The sequence below is a fragment of the Protopterus annectens genome, chromosome 13.part0, assembly GCF_019279795.1.
Source record: "Protopterus annectens isolate FY-2018-M chromosome 13.part0, PAN1.0, whole genome shotgun sequence".
Taxonomy (NCBI): Eukaryota; Metazoa; Chordata; order Ceratodontiformes; family Protopteridae; genus Protopterus; species Protopterus annectens.
In genome coordinates this window covers 715,260,401-715,286,530 of record NC_056747.1, presented here as the reverse complement: position 1 = coordinate 715,286,530, position 26,130 = coordinate 715,260,401, and the positions used below count along the sequence as shown (strand labels likewise).

General features: G+C 44.9%; 1 protein-coding gene across 1 annotated transcript in view; it reads right to left on the bottom strand.

The window, feature by feature from the left end:
• SUPT6H (SPT6 homolog, histone chaperone and transcription elongation factor) overlaps positions 1 to 26,130 on the bottom strand; it is a 2,620,423-nt gene that overhangs the window by 2,396,444 nt on the left and 197,849 nt on the right. Inside the window, exon 4 of the mRNA XM_044054882.1 lies at positions 10,506 to 10,707. Within this exon, the coding sequence (XP_043910817.1) occupies positions 10,506 to 10,707 (202 nt within the window). The remainder of the gene's footprint in view (positions 1 to 10,505; positions 10,708 to 26,130) is intronic.

Genomic DNA, 26,130 nt, shown 5'->3' with positions numbered 1-26,130 from the left:
ACATTGCAAAGAATGCTTACCCACTTGTTCAGACACATGAACTAAATCCAGCAACTCTTTATACTCAATACCTTCCGCCAAAGCATCCACCTTAGATTTCAGTTGTGAAAGGAGATAATTTTGATATTTTAGCATGTGAAACTGACAATTCAACCTCATGGCTAAAGTGGAAGAAGTATACACTTTCTTTCCCCATCTATCCAAAGCCCTTGCCTCTTTATCAGTGGGAACAGGGTTTTTAACCACAGAGGCCTTAACACCTTTAGGTCCCTGAGAAACAGTTTCTGGGTCTGCCCTAGGACTCTTAAAAAGATACTTATGAGCTTCAGGCACCCTATAGTACCTATCAGGTTTAACAGGAGCAGGAGGCAAAGAATCAGGTTCTTCAGGGAAGCCTCTGCAAACATCTTCCACCACATTCAACACAGGAGGTACAGCTAAGGGCCTATGCTGGGGTAAAACAAGAATTCCCTAAAGAATCAGAGTAATCCTGGCCTTCCCATTTAAAGTGCTCCCTCATGGAATGCAGAGTCTCTGAAAATGAGAAATCCTCAGGAGGAGAAGCTGTAGGAGTGGAATCATCCACATCAGAATCAGAATAAGGAGGATACTCCTGCAAATCTTCCGCAGAAGACTCAGAAGCCTCTGAACACTGCTCAAAACTATCAAACTCAGGTTCCACCCTAGGCCTCTTATCAGGAGGGCATAGAACCTCTAATCATAGTAATCAAATCTTCTGCCATTTTAAGCATATGTTTCTTAGGCACAGAACCTGAAATGCTAGGAGAAGCTCCCACTGAAGCTAAACTTGGCCTACCTCTCAAAGAAGTTTTGGAAACAGAAGGAGAGGCTCTAACTACCTACCTCCTGAGAAGGCACATCCTGTAACAGTAAAGTCTCTGCCTGAGACTCCAAAGAAACTCCTGGCAAAACCTCTGGCTCCACTGAGCCTTCTAAAGAACCGACGTCCGGGACCCGGTTCATCAACCCTAGCATTTTATAATTACAACGCTTCCCAAACACTAACCTGGCACAGTCTAACCTTCTCTTAATAGTGCGTTTGTTAAACCTAGCACAAGAGCGGCATCCAACAACGTCGTTACTCAGGCCTAAACAAGGTATACACAAGGTATGGTAATCCCTATGAGGTATCTGTTTCCCACAAGAAATACAGTTATTCACTTTTTCTGACATCCGGTTAAATACTGAGGCAAGAAAAACCAAAATGTTCCCCAACTTACTTAGCCAACTCTGATTCGGTCTGAAACTCCGACTTCAGAAAATTTCAGAACGCCAACCTGCACTCGCAAAACTGCTTCTGCATCGGACCATGCGGCAAAAGACTGAGGATATGACGTCGGTCATGCGCATTAGTACCCTGACGTACTGACGTCAGTCTAATGCGCCCTGACCGACGTCAGCCATATACTCTGGTATTCGGGCCGACTGGACAGCGGACTACCCAATAGTTAGGACTGCAGCAATGTGGAATGAAGAACATCCTCAGAGTCTGAGGCAGATAAAACTTCTGGGGACAATTCCCTAGCCCTCTTAGAAGGAGGTGGCTGTGAGCCCATGACATGGGTTAAGAGATCACTAGCCATTTTAATCATCTGAGACGGAGGCATTTGAGGGGAGGCTGGCAAAGCCAGAGGGACACAGGAGGCCTAGCCACAGCAGTAGTCTGAACCAAGGACATCGGTCTGGATCTGGTCTCTGGGTGGAGAAAAGGCTCCGGATCCATCAGAGGCAGCAACTGGGTGAGGGTCAGAAGACAAAGTAGAAGCCTGCGGTATGGTGGACTCAGAAAAAGTCTTTGTAGATGCCTGCTGCTGAACATCCGAGGACTGAACAACCAACTTAACAGGGACGTCGTCGGCTAATTTGACCCCAAGCCTGTCGCGGTCCTTATCCTTGCACTTCTTAGGAACATCAGAAGTCAGGAGTCCAGAAGACGACATAACGACGACCTTAAGCCAAACTCTGAAATGCTTGAATAAGATCCAAGCTCTATGGCGTATGGTATCTTGGGTTGAAAATAGCACAGAGAACACAATTAGGGACGTGCTCAAGGCCAACACAAGTGATACAATAAGAGTGAAAATCACGGTGAGTAATCTGTTTTCCACAGGCAAGACAGTTATTAACTTTCTCTGACATTCGAGAGGAGGGTCCCCAATGGGGTACTTTAACTGAGGATGTCTTCAACTAAGCAAGTGGAACACAAAAAGAAGGTACTCAGCTGACTGGCACTAGTGCAAAATGCTTCTGCAAGAAAGCCTGGAGAAATAGCGTCGGTTATCTTCCTTTGTACTTGACATCAGGCTTAAAACCAAATGCAGCCGATGTCATATACCAAGGACTTTGGTATTCTGGCTGACTGCGGGACACCGGGAGCTGGATAACGGACTGCAACAGTGTAACACAATGAAAATCTCCATGTTGCAGCTTCCAGATGTCCCTGGACCTAGGTGGCTGCACTTGCAAGAAATCTTTTACAGTTTGCATAGATTTAGCTCTGTCTTCCATTTTCTTCAAAACCTCTTCTGCCTTATTACCAAACAGAGTATCATGCTGCAAAGGGGCATCCAACAATTTAGCTTTAACATGATCAGGCAGATTTTGCTCCTTGAACCAGGCATGCCTTCTAATCACAGATCCAGTAACTGCGGCCCTGCAAGACGCCTCCAAAGAATCAAAACCACATTCCAAAATTATGCTTTCCAACTAGCTCTGCTGAATGCAATAAATCCTGTAACTCTATTTTGCACACAATCAGAAATCAACATAATTTTCTGTTTAAGTAAGCCCATGACATGTTGCTGATATTTAAGCATATGAAATTGACAGTTTAAAGCACTGATTGCCAAGGTTGCAGACGTGTAAAACTTCTTACCCCATCTATCCAGTCTCTATCAGAAGGGGTAGGATTTTTAGCAGTAGAAGCCTTAACACACTTGGGACCCTAAGAAATGGTTTCAGGGTCAGCAGTAAGGTTTTAAAAGGAATTTGTGGTAGTCAGGAAATCATCATCAGCAATGTCTAAAACAGGAGCTATAGCCAAAGGCCTATGCTGAGGAAGAAGGAAATCCGTAAGACTTTTTAGATTCTAAAAAATCCTGACTAACAGTGAAAATGTTCCCTTAAGGTATGCAAAGTTTCTCCAAAAGAAAAATCCTCAAGAGGAGAAGCAGAAGGGACGGATTCTTCTGCATCAGAGTCCTCCTAAGTTGGAATAGATAATTCCTGATCATAAGAGGAATCAGAAGAAATGGAAACCTGATCTGATGATTCAAAATCAGTGCCTTGAACCCCTGATCAAGGTAATTAAATCCTCAACCATTTTGATCATTTGTTTGTTAGGCATAGGGGCCTGTGCAAGCATCAGTTTTTTAGACATAGAAATTGATTTTGGCCTAGGTTTTGAAGATGGAGTCAGTTTAATATACAAATCTTTAGGCCTAAAAACACCCTCAGAAGCGGTGCCTGCTCAGCTGCCCGGACCCATCTAAGGTAGAGACATCCATGGGTTCCAATGGGTCTCAGTAGAAAGAACCGAGACTGGCTTAGGAGAAGCTTCGTCGGTTTTGGACATCGATGGTCTGTCTCCGTCGTCTTCTTTGCGTTTTTTGTGTATTCCGGTAATCTGATTGCTAACCGACGACATTTCTGGATAGTTAAATCTTGAGTCAAAATATTTAGATGCAAAAATATACTGACGCTTAATAGTGTGTTGGGTTAAATTTAGCACAAAACCGACAGCAAGGCACGTTGTGGTCAGGGCCTAGGCAAGGAATACAGTACAAATGAAAATCCTTATGAGGTACACAAGTAATACAATTATTAACTTTTACTGACATCGTTAAGGAGCAAGAAAAAAAAGTTTCCCCAATGGGGTACTTAGCTTTATGTTGAAGACTTCGGTTCTGAAACTCTAAAACGAAAATTTCAGGAGTCGCCGACCGGCACTTGCGAACTGCTTTTGCTTCGGGCACCGCGTGGTAAGACAGACTGATGAAAATGGCGTCGGCTGCATGTTTTATACCCATGACTACCTGACGTCATGGAAGAAGTGACAGCAACCGACTCAGGACCCAAGACTTTGTTAATCAGGCCGACTGAGGGCAACCTGCCAGCAGATTACCCAAATGTAATTGCTGCAACAGTGAAACACGAAGAACATCCCAAGTGTGATGCAAAAGAGAAACATGAAGAACATTCTTGGTTTATGCATGTTGCTGCAAAACCATCCAGGAAGGCAACTGGACAGGAGGAATAGGAGCCGGGTTAGGAGACTCCATCTGGATTAATTCAAAGAATCTTTTTTTTTAGCCTCAGACACGTCTGAGCAATCCCATTTAAAATGTTTCTTCATAAGATTGACTGTGTCCCTGAAGTTAAGGTCTTCCACAGGGGAGTCAGGTTCAGCAGAGGCTTCTTCAGGGGATCCATACCCCAGAGGGGAAAAAATTTGTGAAGAGTGGGACAAGGAGTCCTCTGCCGAGTCAGACATTTCCTCTTCTGCAGGTTGGCTAGGAGTTGTCTCTGGCTGAATAGGCCTCGTACTAAAAAGAGGTGGAGCAACATGAGAGAGGTCTGGCATAGGCCTAAGGGCCAGGAAGGCGTTGTAGAGGCTCTGACTGAAGTTCTACCAAGTCTGGCAAGGCCTCTAGGGTTGAAGTGATTTACCTCATCTTCTGTTTTTTTCTTTTTAGGCCTAACTGGCGTCTGACTGGTGGTCCGCCTTGAAATCCTAGAAGAAGCGGCTGAGACCTGCTCCAAAGCGTCCATCCCAAAAGCTGGTTCCCCCCCGGCATCTGAATCAGGTGCTGGGATATCCTCCCCGGACGTCTCGCCCGCTCTGGATTGTGTGCCTTCCTGATAGGTACCCGCTTTATCTGAAGTGGCGAACGCCAGTTTCTCGGCCATGCTAATGGTGGCTACAGGCTGAGAATTGACAGAGGGAGGAGCGGTACAAGTAGACGGCGTCACAGGCTTGGCCCTCTTCATGGGTGGTTCAGAAGGAGCATCGGAAACAGCTTCCATTCAGAGAACGAGCTGTCTAAGGCACTGGTTTTCAAGGTATAAGTCAAGGGCCTGAAGTCGGCAACGAAGGGTCTTCGGGATGAATGACTTACAAATGGTGCAGTTTTTATAATCGTGATCCTTACCCAAACAAAAGAGACACTGGTCATGGGTATCTTTGTGGGGAATCTGGTAACCACAGTTGCACTTGCTCTTAACGGACATTAACAGACTTTAGTAAATACAAAAGAAGTGAAGAAAATCCCCAATGGGGTACTTATCTTAATGCAAAACCTATCCGATGTCTGTGAGTAGCAGGAACACCTGGCGTACGTCTGAAAATTTCTGAAGACTGGTGCACACAGATGTCACATTTATGGCCCACGTACCTGCCAACACGTCAAACGTCCGACGCACAGTCAGGGACTGGAAAAGCTTTGGAAACCTGGCCAAACAAACTGATGGGAAGAAGGGTAAACCCACTAGTGAATACTGCAACATTGGAATAGAAGGACATATTGGTAGGATGTCCACCTTCCAAATCAAATGACCAAGGACTCTGATACAAAAATGAAGTCTGTTCAGAGAGGAAGCAAAAAGATCTGCTTGAAGAGTACCCCACCGGTGGACATCTAGAAACACATCCCTGTGAAGCATCCATTCATTTGAGTCATGGACCTGCTCAGATCATCTGCAACAGAATTCTGACTGGAGGAGATATGAACTGCCTGAAGAGTCACCTGGCACAGAACTGCCAGTCCCCAAGTCATGACAGCTAACCTGCACAGAAGGTACTACTTCACCCTCTCCTGTTTGTTTACATACTAGAGAACTGTGGTGCTGTCCGTAAACAGTTTCAGAGTTCCTGGACGGAAAAGAGGATGGAAAGCTTGAAAAGCTAAAATGAGAGCTCTCGTTTCTTTGATGTTGACATGGTCCTCCTTTTCAGGAGGAGACCAGAGGCCCTGTGCCTTCATCGAAGCAGAGTTTGCTCTCCATCCTAGGATGGATGCGTCAGTTAACAATTATTGAGTGGGAAGAGGAGGATGTAAAGGAGAGTTCAGGAAAATCTCCTGACTCCAACAAAGGAGTTTCCTTTTGAGATGAGGGAGAAGAGGAACCACAAATTCCAGTGGATGTGCATGCTGCATCCAAACTGATTTCAGGTACCACTGAAACTTCCTCATGTGAAGTTTGGCCAGAGGTAGCATGGGAATGGTGGATGTCATGAAACCTACAAGTCTGAGAAACTCCCTGGCTATAAGATAAGGAAGAGGGAGAAGACTCTGGAAGTGGGATGTGACAGACTGAACTTTTGGAAGAAGCAAAGATGCCAGCATATTTGTCTGGAACCTGCACCCCATGAAGACATTGTCCTGTGAAAGGGAAAGGAAGAACTTTTTGAACTTTACTGTTAACCCCAACCTTTGCAGAAGAGAAACAGTGAACTGCAGATTTTGTTCAAGGGTCTCTGGACAAGGTGCTAGAAAAGGACATCCCAGTTAAGGGTGAACCTGGATACCCTGAAGTCTGCAGTAAGCAATGACTGTAGCGAGGCATCTAGTGACTTCCCTTGGGGCAGTGGAAAGACCAAAGTGTAAAGCTGAGAAGTGAAAGGAAGCAATAGAGAAACATAAACATTTCCTGTAAATGGGATAAATGGAAACATGAAGATAAGCATCCTTGATGTCCAGAGAAGCCATGCAAGCCTGAGGAAGAGTAAGAGGAAACAAGGTTTGCAAGGACAGCAGGCAGAAGGTAGAAACTTTCAGAAAATTATTGAGGTGAGAAAAATCCAGAATGGGTCTCCAAAAGCCATATTAACTAGGTAGGAGAAACATTATGAAATAAAATAAAACTTCTTCCCCTAAGGGGCACAGGGACTTCTTCAATTGTGCCCTGATGTAGCAACTCCTAAAGCACCTGTGGAAATAGATGCAGTCAGTCTTGAGGTGGTAGCGGAATGCCCATGAATGGAGCAAGAGTTTTCCAGACCATGAAGTACATTTGCTTGAGAATGGAAAGAAGCCACGGGTCTTGAGTAATAGTTTCCCAAACTGAAGAGAGAGGGAAAGATGCAGAGAAAGAGGAACAAGACTGAGATGAGTGTGGTCGTCACAAACTACCTGGCTTGTCTGGAAAGAGCTGCTTCTGTACAGGACCTGGCTGAGAGGACTTAGACTGAGGAGCTCTCCTACCTGCTTTTTTTACTTTTGGAGGTGGACAGGTAAGTTTTTTTCCTAACAAAGGAAGTCTGAGGATAATTTCTCTGAAAAACCTATCTTTGCCTCGCCTGTTACCAAATTAAAGTCCTGCAGTTCTTTGCCTTTCTCCTGCAAAGATTTAAACAAATCTGCAGCTGCAGCTCCAAACAATGCATTGTTGTCTAAAGGAGCATCCATTCATTTTGCTTTGATATTATCTGGAAGTGGTTGAAGCCTCAACCATGAACATCTCCTAAGAACTGAGTCAGAAGCAGCTACCCCGGAAGATGCTTCTGCTGCATCATAGCTGCATTTAATGGAGGGGTGAACCACCTGAGAAGAACCTCCTAAAAGAGATATAAGCAGAGTTTTAAGATCAGAGTCTGTAAGTTAAGAAAGTGCTTGACAGGCTTGAAAAAGCAGAGACAAAGCATATCTGGTTATATGGGTTTAGTAATTTATACCACAGAAAGCCAAGGTGGCAGAAGTATAAACTTTTTTTTCCCTATTCTTTCCATGGTCTTGCTCTCCTTATCAGAAGGGAGAGGACTAGTGGATGGCAATAGTCTGGAAGTTTTGTCAGAAGCAATGGAAACCAGTGCAGGATCTGCTGAAGTACATCTGTACAGAAATTTACAGTCTTCTGGCAATTTATAAAACCAAATCAGGCATTTTAGGGACAGGGGCTTGAGAGTCTGGGGACTTGGATGCTGAAGAAAAAGCATTCAAAAAGGCTGGTAAGACTGGAGGTACAACAGAAGGGGAAGGAGAATCCATTTGTAAAAGATCATATCATCTTTTCTGCACATTAGAAACCTGAGAGCAGTCCCATTTAAAGAATTTGTTTTAGCTAAAGTTTCCCCAAATGTGATCTCTTCCACTGGTGAATCTGTGCCATCTGACTCTCCTTCGAGGAAAGCATACTCAAGGGGGGATGGAATTTCAGTGGAATAGGCCAAAGATTCATCCTCCGCAGAACCCTCATCCTCAGATAATTCCAGCACACTAACTCTCTTGAGTGGGGAAGAAGTTAAAGGAGAAACTGGATCAGCTGAAGGAGGCTTAAGAGCCATGAGTGCATTAAGCAAGCCTTAAGAAAAAGTTTCCCAGTCTGACTGTGGAGTCTTGGGTGCAGAAATGTGCTTGGTTTTCTGCTTCTTTTTTATTCTGACATCAGTTTGATAAAAAGTGAAGGAACCCGACGTAGACCTACACTCAACATTAGTCTGAATATCCTCCCTGATTAGGGCCCTAGGGATTTCCGAAATAACAAGCCTTCATTCCCCCGACCATCCCAATGAAGACATCTGCATAGCCTTCGAGGATGTGCCTAGGGCGATTCCTTGAAGGCATCCAACGTGGCACCCGCAGAAAAACCCGAACTAACCTCCAGATGGACCTCCAGGTCTTCACTGACCTCAAGCGAGACATCAGAGGTAGAAGGTGCAGCTGAAGATTCAGGCCCTTTCTCTTCAACACACGCTCAACAGAAGCCCCAGATGTACCATCCATAACATTCCTATCTAAATGCTTCAGTCGATGATTCTCTAAATAAATCTTAAGGGATGAAAGATGGCTATGTAGGTCTTAGGCATGAAAGCCTAGCAAATAGAGCAATATGTATGGTCGTGCTTAGGCCACAAACAAGAGAGAGAGAGGTTGTGGCTATCCTTGTGTGGAATCAGTCTTCCACATTGGCACCTGCCTTTCCTGGATGACAAGAAACCCTCACAACAGAAAGCAGCAGCAAGAGGTAAAAAACTAAACAATGGGGCACTTATCTTAAAAGCAGACCAGCAGCAAACGACTCGAGCGAACAGATCTGACAATCAAGGATGGCATTCGGACTGTGGCAGAAAAGTTCCTAGGATTGTACATGCAGATGTCACTTTTATGGCCGATGTTCTTCTAAGCCATTCGTGCGACTTCTCACATACAAGCAGTACTTAAAAACTCTTGTATACTGGCCGGACATCAGGTCACCCATGGCACAGGATTCCCTCATGTAAAGAATAAGAATACTGCAACATTAGAACAGAAAGGCATCTTACAAATGTCTGGCCATCAATGTCCTAATGTATACAGGACATCATTATTCTTTCTGGCAAACTTGGGTAGGCTTAAAAAGCACCCTTCCCCCAGGTTGTTAAATTCACAGATTGCCACCACACTGCTGTTGCAAGTTATATGCAAACTGAACAGAATAAATTATAATGTAAATAAGGAATACATAATTGGCAGGAATAGAGAAAAAAGGACGCATTCAGTTTACACTCCCAAAATTCCAATGTAAAGTGGATTATAAAATAGTACTTCAGTTAAGATCAATGTTCTGGCTCCTAAATGAAATGAAGTCTGATGATCAATTTCAAATTGTATACTAGCAAGACTAGATAAACGTTGTTTTGAAACACTAACTACAACATCAATACTGCTATAATGTAAACTTCTGGAGCAGAAAGTAATACAGGAGCGAGACAGAATGCAACTGCGCAACATGTAAATGCAATTCCACAAGAGCAACAGTTGCAGAAAAAATCTCTGTAGTGTGCCATCCAATAAGTACTTTTTGGGACAATTTTCAAAAGCAGGTCATGGAATAAAAAAAATGAATTGCGCAAGCACACAACAACAAACGCTGTTGGCACACAGGACTGAAGGACTGAATGCAACCCAAATAACACAAGTTCAAGTGGCAGGTCGACCACTTGGTGGTGGTGGTGATGTAGGGAAACAACAAAATAAGAAGGCTTGGTGCCTTCTCCCCTCTCCTTGGAGGAAAGGTTAGGGAGTACTGTCCAAGCATACACTACATGACAGAATCCAACAGTGGAGAAAGGCATCATAAAGAGACGCAAACTACAAGAGGTCAAAAGAATTGACTATGTTGCATTTACAGGCTTGTATTTCACTTGAAATATCCACTGCACACCACCTCTTGGACGTTATAGGCATGTGTCAGCAGCGACAGGCCTACAAAAAAATTGTATTTCATAGTATGACAGTCGCACTGTCAGTCAGCCCAGCAATTGTCCCTTATGACAAGGGAATGAATGGACTGACAGAACAATAAACCTGAGAACTAACAGTAAGGATGGGCTAACAAAAACTAAAAACTGCACACTAGGAGAGGAAAATACAACAGTGGTAGTTCAAAAATGACAATATATGCCAAAATCAGGAAAACTAGGTAGATCAAATTTCAGAAATTCTAGGACTGTATGAACATATACATTTAAAATACATTAGAATGGAATGACAATAACAAATACTCACCAGATTCTTCTTCTTCCCCTTCCTCCCCTTCTTCCTCACCACCTATGACTGGCGCTTCCACTCCATCAGCTTCCTCTTCTTCACCTTCTCCAGCCTGGAAAATTTCTTCTGCTATTGCATCTTTCTCATCCCCTATCCTATCAAAGTCCTCTTCTTCCTCATCTTCATCATCAGACACTCTCCGCAGACGACTAAACTTTTTCTATAAAAGGAACAATGCATACAGAGAAATATTTAAATGTTACTCACAGAGGTTCAATTCAATTTTGTTAACATTTAGACTTGTACTACAGCTATGAAGCACTCAGTCTCTTTGCGGTACCCCCTCTAACTTCCATTTCAAATGTTCTGGACAAATCTTTCCCATTTGCTTCAACGTTACACACTTTACAAGAGGCAGATTTTAACATAATTCATCTCAATTGTACCAAACTGTACCAGAGTTAAGGGTAAAGAGACAAACAGATATGTGCAACACATGACAGTGAATTCCAGAAGGCTGTAAATGCAAGTAGTGAAAGATTAAATATGCATAATAAAAGAAAGTGAAGATAGGTTTATTTATGACATTTGTTAACTGGGTATGTTCGACTGGGCCAGAGGCCCATTTTCACCGGAGACCTGGAGAGAAAAGCTCCGCAAAAAAACAAAACAAACAAGCACAGTAACAGCAAAATATTAGTACAACAGAATTATTTCACAATATCAAGAAACAGTGCAATACAAGGCCCTGGGTATGAAAAAGCAAGTGTGTGGGAGGAGGATGGTTTTGAACAAACTTAAAAGAAAAGGGAGATGAGTATAAAGAATTAGAGAGAGAGTATGCAATGAAAAACAGCTAAAGAGTACTAAGAGAAATATGCATGCAAAGATGGTAACACTGGTAAACTGTACATAAAATGCCCATTAAAGATGAGAGAGTAGAATACAAACAAAAGAATGTAGGTAATACCTATTAATATGAGCCATAAAAGAGCAAAGATGCAAGGTGAAAGAAAAAGGGAGGAAAAAAGAATACAAATACTACAGCAAATTGTTCCATGTATGTTGTGAGTTTCTAATAACAGAGGTTTCAATTAAATACAAAAAGTTCATAAAAGCATCTCAGTACTAATTCAGTCTGCATCATGCCTTAAAGATGAGTAAAAAAATACAGCTGTACAAGAACTTACCATAAGCGGCTGTATGAGCACTAATACCTCATACTTCCTCAAAGATAGAAAGCCTATGAACACCAGAGGATACCAGAAAAGAAAAGTCAGCTAAGAGAGGAAGAAGGCAGAAAATGTCTACCCCCTCGGTCCATGACAAGTGTTTAGGAAAACAGATAAGGGTGTTGATAGGGTGGGAAGGAGTACTGCAACAATTATAAGTAGGACATCTACAGTTATGGTAAGTTTTTACACAACTGTACTATGTTCTTCCTTAGACCACTCGTGCAGTATTTCAATTTGCTGGGTGATTCGTAAAGTAGACCGTGTTGAAGGTGGCTGGATGTGGACTTAGGAGACCTGTCAATCAATCCAGAGAAAGTACAGTTGTGTACACTTATCATAAATGTAGATGTTCGAGTGTATCCACTGTTGCAGTCATCACATTTGGGTTATCCCTGCTAGAGTAGCCCTCAGTCTGCCCGAATACGAGAGGCTTAGTATTTCTGCGTCGGGTGCTGTCGCTTCAGGACTGACGTCAGGTCTTCAGTACTATAAAGTAAGGCAGACAATGCCATTACATCAATTTTTCTTGCCCCAACTGTCAGGAGACCCCAAGTGGGAGCCAGTATATGGTGGAAGAACCCCACCAGTAGAAAGTAAATACCAAAAGCTTCCTTGTAAGGAGAAAGGGTGAGAAAGGGGGATGGAGGGAGGGGAAACCAGGACTGCAACAGTGAATACACTCGAACATCTACATTTATGGTAAGTGTACTCAACTGTACTATGTTCTTTGTGTTTCACTGTTGCAGTCATCACATTTGGGTTGATTCCCAAAGCTGAGGAAAAGGGTGGAAGCAGTCAATAAGACTAAGGGCTGGCTAGGATGCCCTGCAAGACTGCAGTGGCAAAGCCTACCCTGGATTTGGAAAAGATAGGTGGTGGCCATGCTTGGTGAAGGTGTGAACAGATGTCCATGTTGCAGCCTCCAGGATGTCCCTGGTGGGGACTCCTCTGAGGAAAGCTACAGAGGTGGAGGCTGCTCTGGTAGAGTCAGTCCTGAGCCCTTAGGGGGAGGTTTCCCATGCTGCTTGTAGCAGAAATGGATGCAGTGTGCTATCCATTTGGAAATGGTTTGTTTGGATATGGCTTTACCCCCTGCTCCTGCAGCAAAGCTGACTAACAACTGATCAGTCTTTCTGAATGATTTAGTCTTGTCTGGACAGAATTTGAGCTGTGTGCGCACATCTAGAGAGTGTAGTATCATTTCTCCCTTGTTTTGCGGGTTAGGGAAAAAGGTGGGCAAATTAATGGATTGGTTGAGAGCCACACTGGACACCACTTTTGGCATTAAGGATGGGTTAGTCCTGAGGGACATCCTGTCAGCATGAAAGATGATAAAAGGCTCTACAGCCATGAGTGCTTGTAGCTCGGATACTCTTCTAGCTGAAGTGATGGCCAGAAGCAGGGCTGTCTTCCAGGAGAGAAACTAACTGCTGAAGCTGCTGGTTCAAAGGTGGGGGGGGGGTGAGCTTTTCCAACACAAAGTTTAGATCCCAAGCTGAGGTAGGTGCTGTTCTGGGTGGCCTCAAGTTGCTAGCCCCTCTTAGGAACTGTTTGATGAGAGGGTGTGAGAAAAGTGGTTGCTCAGTGTTGACATGAGCAGAGATAGCAGAGGCATGAATTTTAAATAGAGGAAAAGGAGAGACCACTGTGTAGTAGGTAAGCTAGGTAATGCAGGATGAGAGGTAGTGAGGGCTGTGCCGTATCGGCTCCCTTAGCCTGGATCCAGGTGCAGAACCTTTTCCATTTGTCAGCATAAGACTTTAGTGCTAGGGCGTCTGGCCTCACCTATAATATCTAGAACCTGTTTACTGAGGCTGGCAGCTTGTTCAGTGGTCAGGGAATAAGCCAAGCTACCAAACTGAGCATCTATAATTGGAGATGCATGAATTCTCCTTCCCTCTAGGTTAGGAGGGTTGGGATCAGAGGGAGATGCTATGGTGGCAGAGGGGACAGGCTGCGCAGCAGTGGGTACCAGTGCTGGTGAAGCCAGTGTGGAGCAATTAAAATTGTCCTCAGTTTTTCCTCCCTTATTTTGAACAGTATCCTGGAAATGAGATGTAGTGGGGGAAAAGCACAGACGGAGAGGTTGATCCACTGGAAGGAGAGGGCATCCACTTTCCAGGGCCTGCAGTGAGGTTCCCTGGTGCAGAACCTGCTGAGCTGATGGCTGAAGTGGGAAGCAAAGAGGTCAACCTTAGGGGTGCCCCATTTCTGAGTTATTAGGGTGAAGGATCTTTGGTTTAGCTGCCACTTTAATGGGTCCAGAAGGTTTCTGCTTAAGTTGTCTGCCAATGAGTTTACAGAGCCTGGCAGGAATTGTGCTAACAGGTGTAGCTGTATGGCTGAGGCTGTGTGCCAAAGGGTCATGGCGAGCCTGCATAGTGGGTAGGAGTGAGTCTCTCTCTGCTTGTTGATATACCACATCACCGTGGTATTTTCAGTTTCCATCAGTACAGCACCTGGGAAGAGAAGGGGCCTGAAAGCTGTCAACTCGTGCTGAACAGCCAACATCTCTTTTTGGTTGATGTGCAGATGTATTTGATGCGGGCTCCAATGGCCCTGTATGCATCTGCTGTCTAGGTGTGCACTCCAGGCAAAGGCTGATGCTTCTGTGGTGAGGGTCTGGGCGGTGCGGGATGGAGAGAAGGATAGTCTCTTGTTGTGGTTGCATGCTGCTGCCCACCATAGAAAATCTTTCCTTAGGCAAGGTATCATAGGTAGAAGAGTTTCCAGGTCTTAAGAGTGTTGACACCAAAGGCTTTTTAGGTACCACTGAACTTTCCTTGTATGCAGTCTGGCAAATAGAGTGAGTAGAATACAAGATGCCATGAACCCCAGAGCTTGCAAGATTTTCCTTGTGGATAAGTGGGGTCTGGGTGGCTAGTTGAGAGAAATAAGTTGTCAGATAAGTTTGCTTTTCTGGCGTAGGGAATGCTATCTGGGATGCTGTGCCCAGGCTTGCTCCCAGGAATATAAACCTTTGGGTGGGTGCTAGTTTGGATTTCTTTTCACTGATAGTGTACCTTAGGGAGGTCAATAGGGTCTTTACAAAAGCCAGGTGCTTGAGCAGCTTTTCCAGGCCGTCTGCCTGAATTAGGCAGTCATCTAAGTATGGGTAAATTTGAATATTTCTTTGTCTGCAAAAAGCAATGGTGGGAGCCAGACATTTTGTGAAAGCTCTGGGAGCAGTATATAAACCAAAGGGAAGCACAGAGAATTGAAAGTGCAGAGATCCTGCCCTGAAACATAGATAATTCCTGCATGATTCCCTGACTGAGATGTGAAGGTAGGTCTCTTTTAGGTCTAGGGTGGCTAAACAAGCATTCTTGGAGAACACAGGTAGTAGTTGCTGAAGGGCAAGCATTTTGAATTTTGGCATCACCAGGAAAGTGTTTAGAATGGATAGATCGAGGATGGGGTGCCCAAGTGCCCTCTTTTCTGGGTACCAGGAAGAGCCAGGAGTAGAAACCTTGGCCTATTTGTTCTGCAGGAACGTGCTCTATTGTCTTCATGGAGAGCAGGGAAAGGACTTGCTTTTTGGCCTCTGCCCACTAGTTTGGAGGAAGATTCGGGAACCTTTTTGGGGATGGCAGTGTGGGTAAAGAAAATCAGCATCCCTGGGACACTATGTTGAGGACCCAGCAGGAATTGGTAATGGTGGATCAGGCGCTTGTGTGGAAGGAGAGTTTTCCTCCTAGGGCAAGTGCAGGTGGGCAGAGGGAGGGGGTGGATGTGGAGAGTCATTGTGAGTTCTTACCATGAGAGGGTGGCTTAGCACTCCCTGATTTTGAAGTGGAAGAACTCCATTGCTTTAATCTCTGCATTCCCTGTGGCTGTTGTTTGGGGGGTCTGCTTCCCCGGGGTCTGGGCTGAACTGACCCAGAGGGAGCAGGAAAGGACCAGTGCTTGAAGGGGAAAATGCCTACTGAACCTGGGTGGCTGAACCTGCAGGAAATCTGTCTGCATAGATTTTGCTTTTTCTTCCATCTTTAAGACCTCCTCTGCCTTGGTGGCAAATAAGTTATCTTTCGGCAAAGGTGCATGCAATAATTGGATTTGACATGGTCTAGCAAGGGCTGTTCCTTAAGCCAAGCATTCCTTCTAAGGACAGAACCAGTGACTGCTGCCCTGCAAGATGCTTCTAGGGCGTCAAAACCACAGTGTAAGGTGTGCTTAGTTACTTGACTTGCAGAATGCATTAACTCTTGTAACTATTTTCTGCACAAGCAGGAAAAGGATGGTATTCTTCTTTGAGGAGTTCCATGGTGTGTGCGGAAATTTTAGCAAATGGAACTGACAATTTAGGGCTCTAACAGCAAAAGTAGCTGAAGTGTATACTTTTTTTTACCCCATTTGTCTAATGCTTGGGAATCCCTATCTGAGGGGGTGGGATTCTTAGCAGAAGTTGCTTTAATCTGTTTAGGCCCTTGAGAAATAACCTCAGGATCAGAAGTAGGATTTTTGAAAAGAAATTTGTGCAAGTCAGAGACTCTATAATACCTGTCAGAATTCCTGGGAGTAGGAGGGAGGGTGTCAGGAGTCAAACTGGATTCCATGAAATCATCATCCACAACAGCCAAGACAGGAGGAATGACCAAGGGTCTGTGTTGTGAAGATATAAGGATTCCCTGAGTCTCTTCTTAGACTGAGGGTAGTCCTGACATTCCCACTGGAAATGCCCCCTTAAAGTATGTAGGGTATCCCCAAAGGAAAAAAATCCTCGGGTGGAGAGGCTGAAGGAATGGATTCCTCTGCATCAGAATCCTCATAAGCAGAGAGGGGTTGCATGCCTTCATATTCAAATGCATCAGAGTCATTGGACTCCTGTTCAGATAAAACTACTGGAGACAAATCTCTTTCTTTAGGAAGGGGTAGCTTGGCTTCCCCTGATCAGCATTATAAGGTCTCCTGCCACTTTAAGCATTTGAGACTGAAGCAAGGAAGCAGGTGCCTGAGATTGGGTCGTCTGTTTCTTGGGTGTGGTTCATACCCTGGGCGTAAGAAACTCAGTAGTTTTTTTAAGAACGGTAAAAGCGATACAAGTCGGTCTATGTCGAGAAAAGTACAGTTGTGTACCTACCATAAATGTAGATGTTCGAGTGTATTTACTGTTGCAGTCATTACACTAGGGTTATCCTGCTGGCAGGCTACCCGCAGTCGGCCTGAATTCCAAAGTCTAGGTCCGGCGTCAGTTGCTGTCGTTTCTTCCCTGACGTCAGTGCGCCAAGGGTATAAAAGATGCAGCCGATGCCATTTTCTTCAGTTTTTCTTGCCACACGGTACCCAAAGCAAAAGCAGTTCGCAAAAGCACAACAGTGAAACACGATGAACATCAGTATCATGAAATACCTCCTCGGAAGCCAGTGCCTGGTCAGTGGCTCCGGACCCATCCAAGGTAGAGACATCCACAGGATCCTTAGTCGAAGAATTGTGCAGCATACCGGACTCTGAAAGTGTTGGGGTAGTGGCCTGCGAATCCACAGAAGCAGGAATCAGGGGCTGTGAAAAAGCCTCACTGAGGACTGGAGAACTGATGACTACCTAACGGAAGTGTCGTCGGAAGGTTTGGACCTGCGCTGTCTGTCTCTGTCTTTATCCTTGCATCTTTTCGGAAGATCTGCTGTCGGATGGCTTACAGAAGCCATATCGGAATTAGAAGACTGAAAGCAAAAGTATCTAGCTACAATAAGGGCCCGATGACGTATAGTTCGGGCATTGAACAAAGCAAAAAAAACAGCAGCGAGGGATGTCGTGGTCCGGGCCTAAGCAAGTGACACAGTAAGAATGAAAATCTCGGTGTGGTATTCGCTTTCCACAGGTGAGACAATTGTTAACTTTTTCTGACATCGGTTAGAGCAAGAAAAAAAGATCCCCAACGGGGTACTTAGCTTTAGAAGACTTCAGCTTCAATTCAGAAAACAAAAACTAAGGTAGCAGCCGACCGGCACTTGTGCGAACTGCTTCTGAGTCCTCGGCAAGAAAGACTGATGTAATGGCGTCGGGTGCTTTTCTTTATACTACTGATGACCCAACATCAGTCCTTAAGCGACAGCAACCGATGCAGAAACACTAAGCCTCTGGTATTCGAGCCAGCCGATGGCTATCCTATAGCAGGGATAACCCAAATGTGATGACTGCAACAGTGAATCCCGAAGAACATCAGTAACATAGTAAAAGAAGGTCCAGATCTACAGAAAGCATACACCCTGTAATGTTTGATATAAGTATGTACAGAGGACCAAGTTGCTGCCCCCCCCCCACCCCCACCCCCACAGAAGTCATCATTGCTCTAGCAGCATGTGCTTTTACTAATGAAAGCAAAGATTTTCCATGTTGAGTGTAAAAAAGGGAAATGGACTTTAAAATCAAATCCAGTTATCAATTTTAGAAACTGGGTTGTCCAGCTTGGTTTCTTGAAAAGAAAAGCAGCTGGACAGTCCTGCTGATGAACTTTGTTTTATCAGAGTAGAATCTGAGCTGCATGTGAATATCCAAGGAATGGTGGCGTCTCTCCTTTATTTTAAAGATTAAGTAATAAAGCACAGAGGTAGATGGCTTGATTAAGAGCCAGCTAATTGATCACTTTAGGTATAAATGAGGAGATGGCCCTCAAAGACACAGTCTTTGTGAAGTAAAGAAGGGAGGAATTTACAACAGGGCTTGGAGCTCAGAAACCCTTCTAGCTGAAAAGGCTACCAGAAGTATGGTTTTTCCAAGTACAGAATTTGAGAGAGGCAGTAGCTGCTAGTTCAAAGGGAAGAGAAGCAAGTTTTTCAAGAACAAAGTTAAGGTCTCTCTGATCTTTTCTGCAATTAGAGCTACTTTGGCTTCTGCTCTTACATCCTCTTTTCTAACTGTCCCACAGGTGCATCTCACCATCCATCTCAGACACTTCACTTCCCATCACTTCCAGCTTCCTCATCTGCTCTGCTCTTACCGCCCAGGTTTCTGTACCATACAGCAGTACTGGTCGCACCACTGTTTTGCGCACCTTACTTTTCAGCTTTTTTGGCACTCTTCTGTCATACACTACACCTGACAATCTATGCCGGTTGGTGGCAGTCCCTCTAATTCTAGCTCTGACCTCTTCATTCAGGACTTCCATTCTCCTCAAAGTACAGTTTTGTACCTACCATAAATGTAGATGTCCGATAGGTATGCATCTGCAGTCATCACATATGGGTTGTCCTGCCTCAGGCAGCCCTTCGGTCGGCCGGATTCCAAAGTCTGGGTCCGGCGTCGGCTGTCGCCCTTTCCCCGACGTCAGAGCGCCTGGGGTATAAAAGCGTCAGCTGATGCCATCTTCCTCAGTTTTTTTTTCCCCAGATGCCAGGTGCCCTCTAAGGAAGGCTAAATTTGGAGAAATGCAATAGATTCCAAACATGCACAGAAACATATACATATATATATATATATATATATATATATATATATATATATATATATACATAAACAAATACACCATAATAGATAACCCCAGCTAGCTATGAGAGGGAAAAGTACCCAAGAAATACCACAGAGGGGAAGGAGGGAGGGTAAACCTGACTGCAGATGCATACCTATCGGACATCTACATTTATGGTAGGTACAAAACTGTACTATGTCCTTCAAGGATGCATCTGCAGTCATCACATATGGGTAGAATACCATAGCCAATCTGGGCGTGGAGGATCTATGTAAAGGATGGTGTAGCTAAAATGCCCTGCAGGACTGCCGTAGCAAAGCCTGCTCTGGATCTGGAATATAAAGGTAAGTTGTAATGCTTGGAAAATGTATGCATGGAGCTCCATGTAGCAGCTTCTAAAATGTCCTTGGTAGCCACCCCTCTTAAGAAGGCTGTGGAGGTGGCTGTGGCTCTGGTCGAATGAGGTCTAATGTTAGCTGGCACAGTTTTTCCATGAAAGGAGTAACAAAAACGAATGCAATTCCCTATCCATTTTGAAATTGTCTGTTTTGAAATTGCTTTTCCTTGTGCACCAGCAGCATATGCTACAAACAGCTGGTCAGTTTTTCTGTAACTTTTAGTTGTGTCCAAGTAGTAGCGCAACTGTCTGTGTATGTCCAGTTTGTGCTTTTCCCCTTTGTTTTGTGGATTTGGAAAGAAGGTAGGCAGGTGAAAAGCTTGGTTTAATGAGACCCTGGATACCACCTTTGGCATAAATGAAGGATTGGTTCTCAATGAGACTCTGTCTTGATGAAAAATAAGAAATGGCTGTACTGCCATGAGGGCCTGTAACTCAGATACTCTTCTTGCTGAGGTTATGGCCAGAAGGAAGGCAGTCTTCCAAGACAGGAACTGTAGTTCTGCAGATGCTGCTGGTTCAAAGGGAGGCAGTGTTAGTTTTTTCAACACGAAGTTAAGGTCCCAAGTAGGCACTGGTGGTTTCCTTGGAGGATTGATGTTTTTAATTCCTCTTAGAAACTGTCTTAGGAGAGGATGAGAGAAGACAGGTGGGATCAGTATTGTACTCTGCTGAAATTGCTGAAGCATGAATTTTAATGGAAGAGTAAGACAGGCCATTGTGGAGCATTTCTGCCAAATATTCCAGGATATGTGCCATGTTCATAACTTTCGCATCTAGGCCCTTTGTGGTGCTCCAAGTGTGAAATCTTTTCCATTTTGCTGAGTATGCCTTTCTTGTGGAAGGCCTGCGAGCATCCATGATGATATCCTTCACTCTCTTGGATAGATTATCCTGGGGATGAATCAAGGTATTTTCCAGGCTGTTAGTTGCAATGTTTTCAGGTTGGAATGCAGAGGTTTGTAATTGTGCTGTGTCAGGAGAAACGGCCATTGTGGAAGAGGCCATGGTTTTGTGAGTGACATGCTATTTAGCAATGGGTACCACTGCTGTCTTGGCCAGTCCGGAGCTATCAGAATCACTCTTGGCTGCTCTGTCCTGATCTTCAGTAAGACCTTGGTCATTAATGGAAGAGGTGGGAATGCATACACTGTTAGAGTTCTCCAGCTGAAAGAGAGGGCGTCCACTTACCATGCTTGTGGGTGGTATGTCCTTGAGCAGAATTTCTTCAGCTGATGATTGTGTGGGGAGGCAAAGAGGTCTATGTCCGGCCACCCCCATGATTGTGTTATCTGAAGGAAGATGTCTGGGTGCAGCATCCATTCATGTGCACCCATGAAGTTCCTGCTTAAGCTGTCCGCCAGTATATTGTCCTTTCCTGGCACAAACTGGGATTGCGAATCTATATTGAGTGTCAAGGAAAGTTCCCATAGATTCATTGCCAGTCTGCAAAGAGGGCAGGAATGGGTGCCTCCTTGCTTGTTTATGTACCACATAACTGTGGTGTTGTCTGTCCTTATTAGCAGGTGGCCTTGATGTAGAAATAGCTTGAAAGCCTCGATTGCATGTATCACTGCCAGCATTTCCTTTTGGTTTATGTGCATGCGTAGCTCTTTTTGTGACCATAGTCCTTGAATGCACCTTCCCTCCATGTGCGCTCCCCATCCGTGGTCTGAAGCGTCCGTTGTAATGGTTTGGCTGGCTATTGGTTTGCTGAAGGGCAGACCCCTGTTTGACTGGCTTGCTTGAGCCCACCACAGAAATTTCCTTTGAAGGCATGGGATGAGTGGTATCAAAGTTTCCAAGCTGTGACTGTGCTGAGTCCATAAACTCCTTAGGTACCATTGTAGTTTCCTCATATGTAGCCTTGCTTGTGGAATCAGAAGAATGCAAGAAGCCATGTAACCCAGGGCCTGCAGGATTTTCCTTGCAGTCAGCTGAGTTTGTCTTGACAGATTTCTGAAGTAATCCGGTAGTTGACTTTGTTTTTCTTCTGTGAGGAAAGCAATTTGGGTGGTTGTGTCTAGATTCGCACCCAGAAAAGTTATTCTTTGGGATGGAACAAGTCTTGACTTGTGAATGTTGACTGTATATCCCAAGGCCTGAAGTAGGTGGATGGCATAATTCAAGTGTTTTACCAAAGTTTGTTGGCTGTCCGCTTGTATAAGGCAGTCGTCCAGATATGGGTATATTTGCATCCCCTGAAGTCTGCAGTGTGCAATTACTGATGTCAGGCATTTCGTGAATACTCTGGGCGCAGTAGATAAGCCAAAGGGCAATACTGAGAATTGATAATGCTCTGAACCTGCAGGAAATCTGAGGTGTCTTCTGCAACTTTGTCTGATAGGGACATGCAGGTATGCCTCCTTGAGGTCCAGAGTTACCAGCCAAGACCCCTTGCCCAGCATGGGAAGGAATTGCTGTAGAGTCAGCATTTTGAATTTTGGCACAATGAGATAAGTATTCAGTGCGGACAAGTCGAGAATAGGCCTCCATTGCTTTTCTTTTCTTGGAACAAGGAATTGTCTGGAATAAAATCCTTGGCCTTGTTCTGAGAGAGGAACCTTTTCTATAGCTTTCATTTGCATTAAGTTGGAGATTTGTTTCAAAGCCTCTGCCCTTTGATTTGGTGGCAGGTCTGGCATGCCTTTTCATTTTGGTAATGTGTGGAAATGGAACCTGTATCCTTTGTCTATTATTTGTAGTGTCCATTTGTCCCTTGTAATACTGTGCCAATTTTCTGAGAATAAGGAAAGCTTTCCGCCCAAAGGTGCTTCCAATTGAGCCCTGGTTGGCAGTGTCAAAGTAAAGTCATTGAGTCTGTCCTTGTGCAGCAGTTGTAGGCCCTGCACTACCTCTCTGGTTGGGAGGCTGCCATTGATGTCCTCTGTAGGAGCCTCTAGCTTGCCCTCTACCTCTGGCACGCCTGTTCTTGCCTCTCTGAAATCTCTCTGTGTCTGGAAAGGACCAATTCTTGGAAGGCCAATTTCTGCTGAATCTTGGTGGTTGGACTTGCAGAAAATCTTTGACTTTGTACAGATTTTGCCTTTTCTTCAAATTTCTTTAAGACCTCCTGAGCAGTGGAGCATCCAGAAGCTTTGCTTTAACATGGTCTGGGAGAGATTGTTCCTTCAGCCAAGCATGCCTACGTATGACTGCACCTGTCATAGCTGACCTACATGAAGCTTCCAATGCATCATAACCACACTGCAAGAAATGGTTGCTAACCTGTTGAGAGTTATGTACCAGATCCTGAAGTGATTTGCGATCTAGGGGTTCAGGTGAAGACAGTTTTTTATGCAATTCATGTAACAAATACTCTTGGTACTGTATCATATGAAATTGACTATTTAAAGCCCTCATAGAAAGGGTAGCAGAAGTATACACTTTTTTACCCCATCGCTCTAAAGCCCTGGACTCCCTTTCAGAGGGGAGTGGATTTTTGTAGTGGCAGCTGCAACCCCTTTAGGGCCCTGGGAAATAGTTTCTGGATCAGCAGAGTGGGCCTTGTAAAGGAAAAGATGTGATTCCGGGACCCTGTAGTACCTATCGGGTTTGGCAGGAGCCGGAGGAAGAGTGTCAGGGGTTGTGCTAGACTCAGAGTACACATCATCAATGACATTCAAAACAGGGGGAATAGCCAAAGGTCTATGCTGAGGCAAATGCAAGAAGGTCCTTAATCTCTTCCTGGAATCAGAGAATTCCTGGCCCTGCCATTGGAAATGCTCTCTCATAGTGTGCAGAGTTTCCCCAAAGGACAGCTCTTCAGGAGGGGAGGCCGAAGGGATAGATTCCTCTGCATCAGAATCCTCGTAGGTCGAAAAAGCCTCCTCCTGGTAGTCAGAGAGAGTAGAGCCATCAGAGGCCTCATCTGAGGAGTGGGGATCAGAGGGCTCAACCCTGGGCCTTTTGTCTGGAGGAGGTTGAGAGCCCCTGTCCGGATGAGGCTGTGAGCCCCTAATTAATGAAATAAGGTCCTCTGCTAGACTAAGGATCTGAGAACCTGTAGTGGGTCCCTGAGGGATAACCCTGGGAGGCAAAGATTTTGAGTGTTTAGCAGCTTTAGCCCTAGAGAATGCCTTTATGGACATGGATGCAGGAGGCCTGGCTGCACCACGTGGCTGGTGTAGTTTTGTCTAGAGGAATGGTGTCGGAAGGTTCCAGGACACCAGTTTCTAATGGAGATTCAATAACCAATACAGTAGGGGCCTCCGGGGCCGAGGTTGTCGGTTGTACGGTTTCGGTGGTCGGAAGTACCAAGGACTCTGTTTCAGCCGAGACAGAGACACTCGCAGTAGGCCTGGCCGTGGTTTCAGCTGAAACCGCGGCCCGCGTGTGTCGGTCCTTGTCCTTCCGTTTCTTTGTTAAATGTGAAGTCGGAGTCTCCGACGGCATATTGTAAGCAAAACTAGCCCCAAAAAATTCCTCTGCAAACTCCGCCCGACGTCTAAGAGTGCGTCGGTTGAAGGAAGCACAGGCTGAATAGGCCGAGACGTCGTGGTCTGGGCCTTGGCAGGGGAGGCAGTAAGAGTGGAAATCCTTATGAGGTATTTGTTTCCCACAAGTTAAGCAATTATTAATTTTATCTGACATCGGCTGAGGCAAGAAAGAGTCCCCAACGGGGTACTTAGCTTTTGAAGTCTTCGGTTTAGCTGAATTACAGGAGCTGGCCGACCAGCACTGCGAACTGCTTCTGCTTCGGGCACCACGCGGCAAGAAAGACGGAGGAAGATGGCGTCGGCTGACGCTTTTATACCCCAGGCGCTCTGATGTCGGGGAAAGGGCGACATCAGCCGACACCGGACCCAGACTTTGGAATCCGGCCGACCGAAGGGCTGCCTGAGGCAGGACAACCCATATGTGATGACTGCAGATGCATCCTTGAAGGACATCCACCCCTTCCAAACAGCTGAAGCTATTAATTTGTTCTGTTATCTTCCCTTCTATCTAGATTCTCAGTTTCTTCTGATTTCCCAAATTTTATGCCATTGCCACCGCCTTATCTGTACTCGCTTTCATCCAATGTGCCTTCAGTTTTGCATTCCATTTCCCTATCCTTTGCTGAAGTTCTTGCCCAGAGTTTGCCTGTAATGCAAAATCATCTGCAGAGAGCAACTTTGTTGATCTTTCCCCTCCGACCTGTTTGCCAATGTAATCCATCACCAGTATGAAAGTACAGTTGTGTACACTTACCATAAATGTAGATGTTTGAGTGCATTCACTGTTGCAGTCATTACATTTGGGTAATCTGCTTGCAGGCTGCCCTAAGTCTGCCTGATTAACGAAGTCTTGGGTCCTTCTTCAGTTGCTGCCCTTCTTCCATGATGTCAGGTTGTCAAGGGTATAAAACATGCAGCTGATGCCATTACATCAGATTTTCTTGCCCCAGATGTCAGGTGCCCCCCCTAATGGGAAGCAATTAAATATAAAAGTACAATGATATACCTCCAACAAAAAAGCAAAATACGCCAAAAAGGCTTTTAAGCATAGTAAAGGAAAGTAGAGGTATAGCCAAAGGGGGCTGGAGGGAGGGTAACCAGGACTGCAAAAGTGAATACACTCGAACATTGACATTTACGGTAAGTATACACAACTGTTACTATGTTCTTCATGTTTCACTGCTGCAGTCATTATATTTTGGTAGACTCCCAAAGCTATGGTTGGGAGGAGGAGTTTATATAGCATTAGGGCCAGCAATAAGGTCCTGCAAGACAGCAGTGGCAAAGCCAGCTCTGGAATTAGAGAAATTTGGCAAATGATAATGCTTGGCGAAAGTACTTACAGAACTCCAAGTAGCAGCTTCTAGGATGTCCCTGGTAGGAACACCTCTAAGAAAGGCTGCAGAAGTAGATACAGCCCTGGTGGAGTGAGATCTGATCCCCTGAGGAATAGGTTTTCCATGGTGCTTATAGCAGAAATGAATGCAATGGCTTATTCATTTAGAAATGGTTTGTTTTGAAATAGCCTTCCCCTCTATCCCTGCAGAAAATGCTACCAGCAGTTCAGATTTTCTTCGGGGTTTAGTCCGCAGAATCCATTCCCCTTTGTTCTGTGGATTGGGAAAGAAGGTTGGCAAATGAAGTCCGTCTTTACCATTAGTTGTCCTGGAAGAAAGTAGTCCTTGAAGGCTGTCAGAGCATTCTGTACAGCTAACGCTTCTTTTTGATTGATGTGTAGGTGCATTTGATTTGGGTTCCATTTGCCCTGAATGCACTTCCCTGCCAGGTGAGCCCCCCATGCATAGACTGATGCATCTGTAGTTAGGGTTTGGTGGCAGGGGGTAGTGTGAATGGTAATCCCTTGTTTTGGTGGCAGGCCTTTGCCCACCAGAGGAACTCCAGGCGTAGGCAAGGTATGATAGGAATCATTGTTTCCAGGCTGTGAGAATGTTGACTCCATAGATTTTTTAGATACCAATGTAGTTTCCTCATATGCAGTCTTGCATATGGAATTAGAAGAATGCAGGAGGCCATGAACCCAAAGGCTTGCAGTATTTGTCTTGCAGATATAGCAGGGTTTTGTGGCCACTTGTTTGAAGTAAGTCACCAAATGAATTTGCTTTTCTGGCGTGAGGCAAGACATCTGGACAGTTGTATTCAAGCTTGC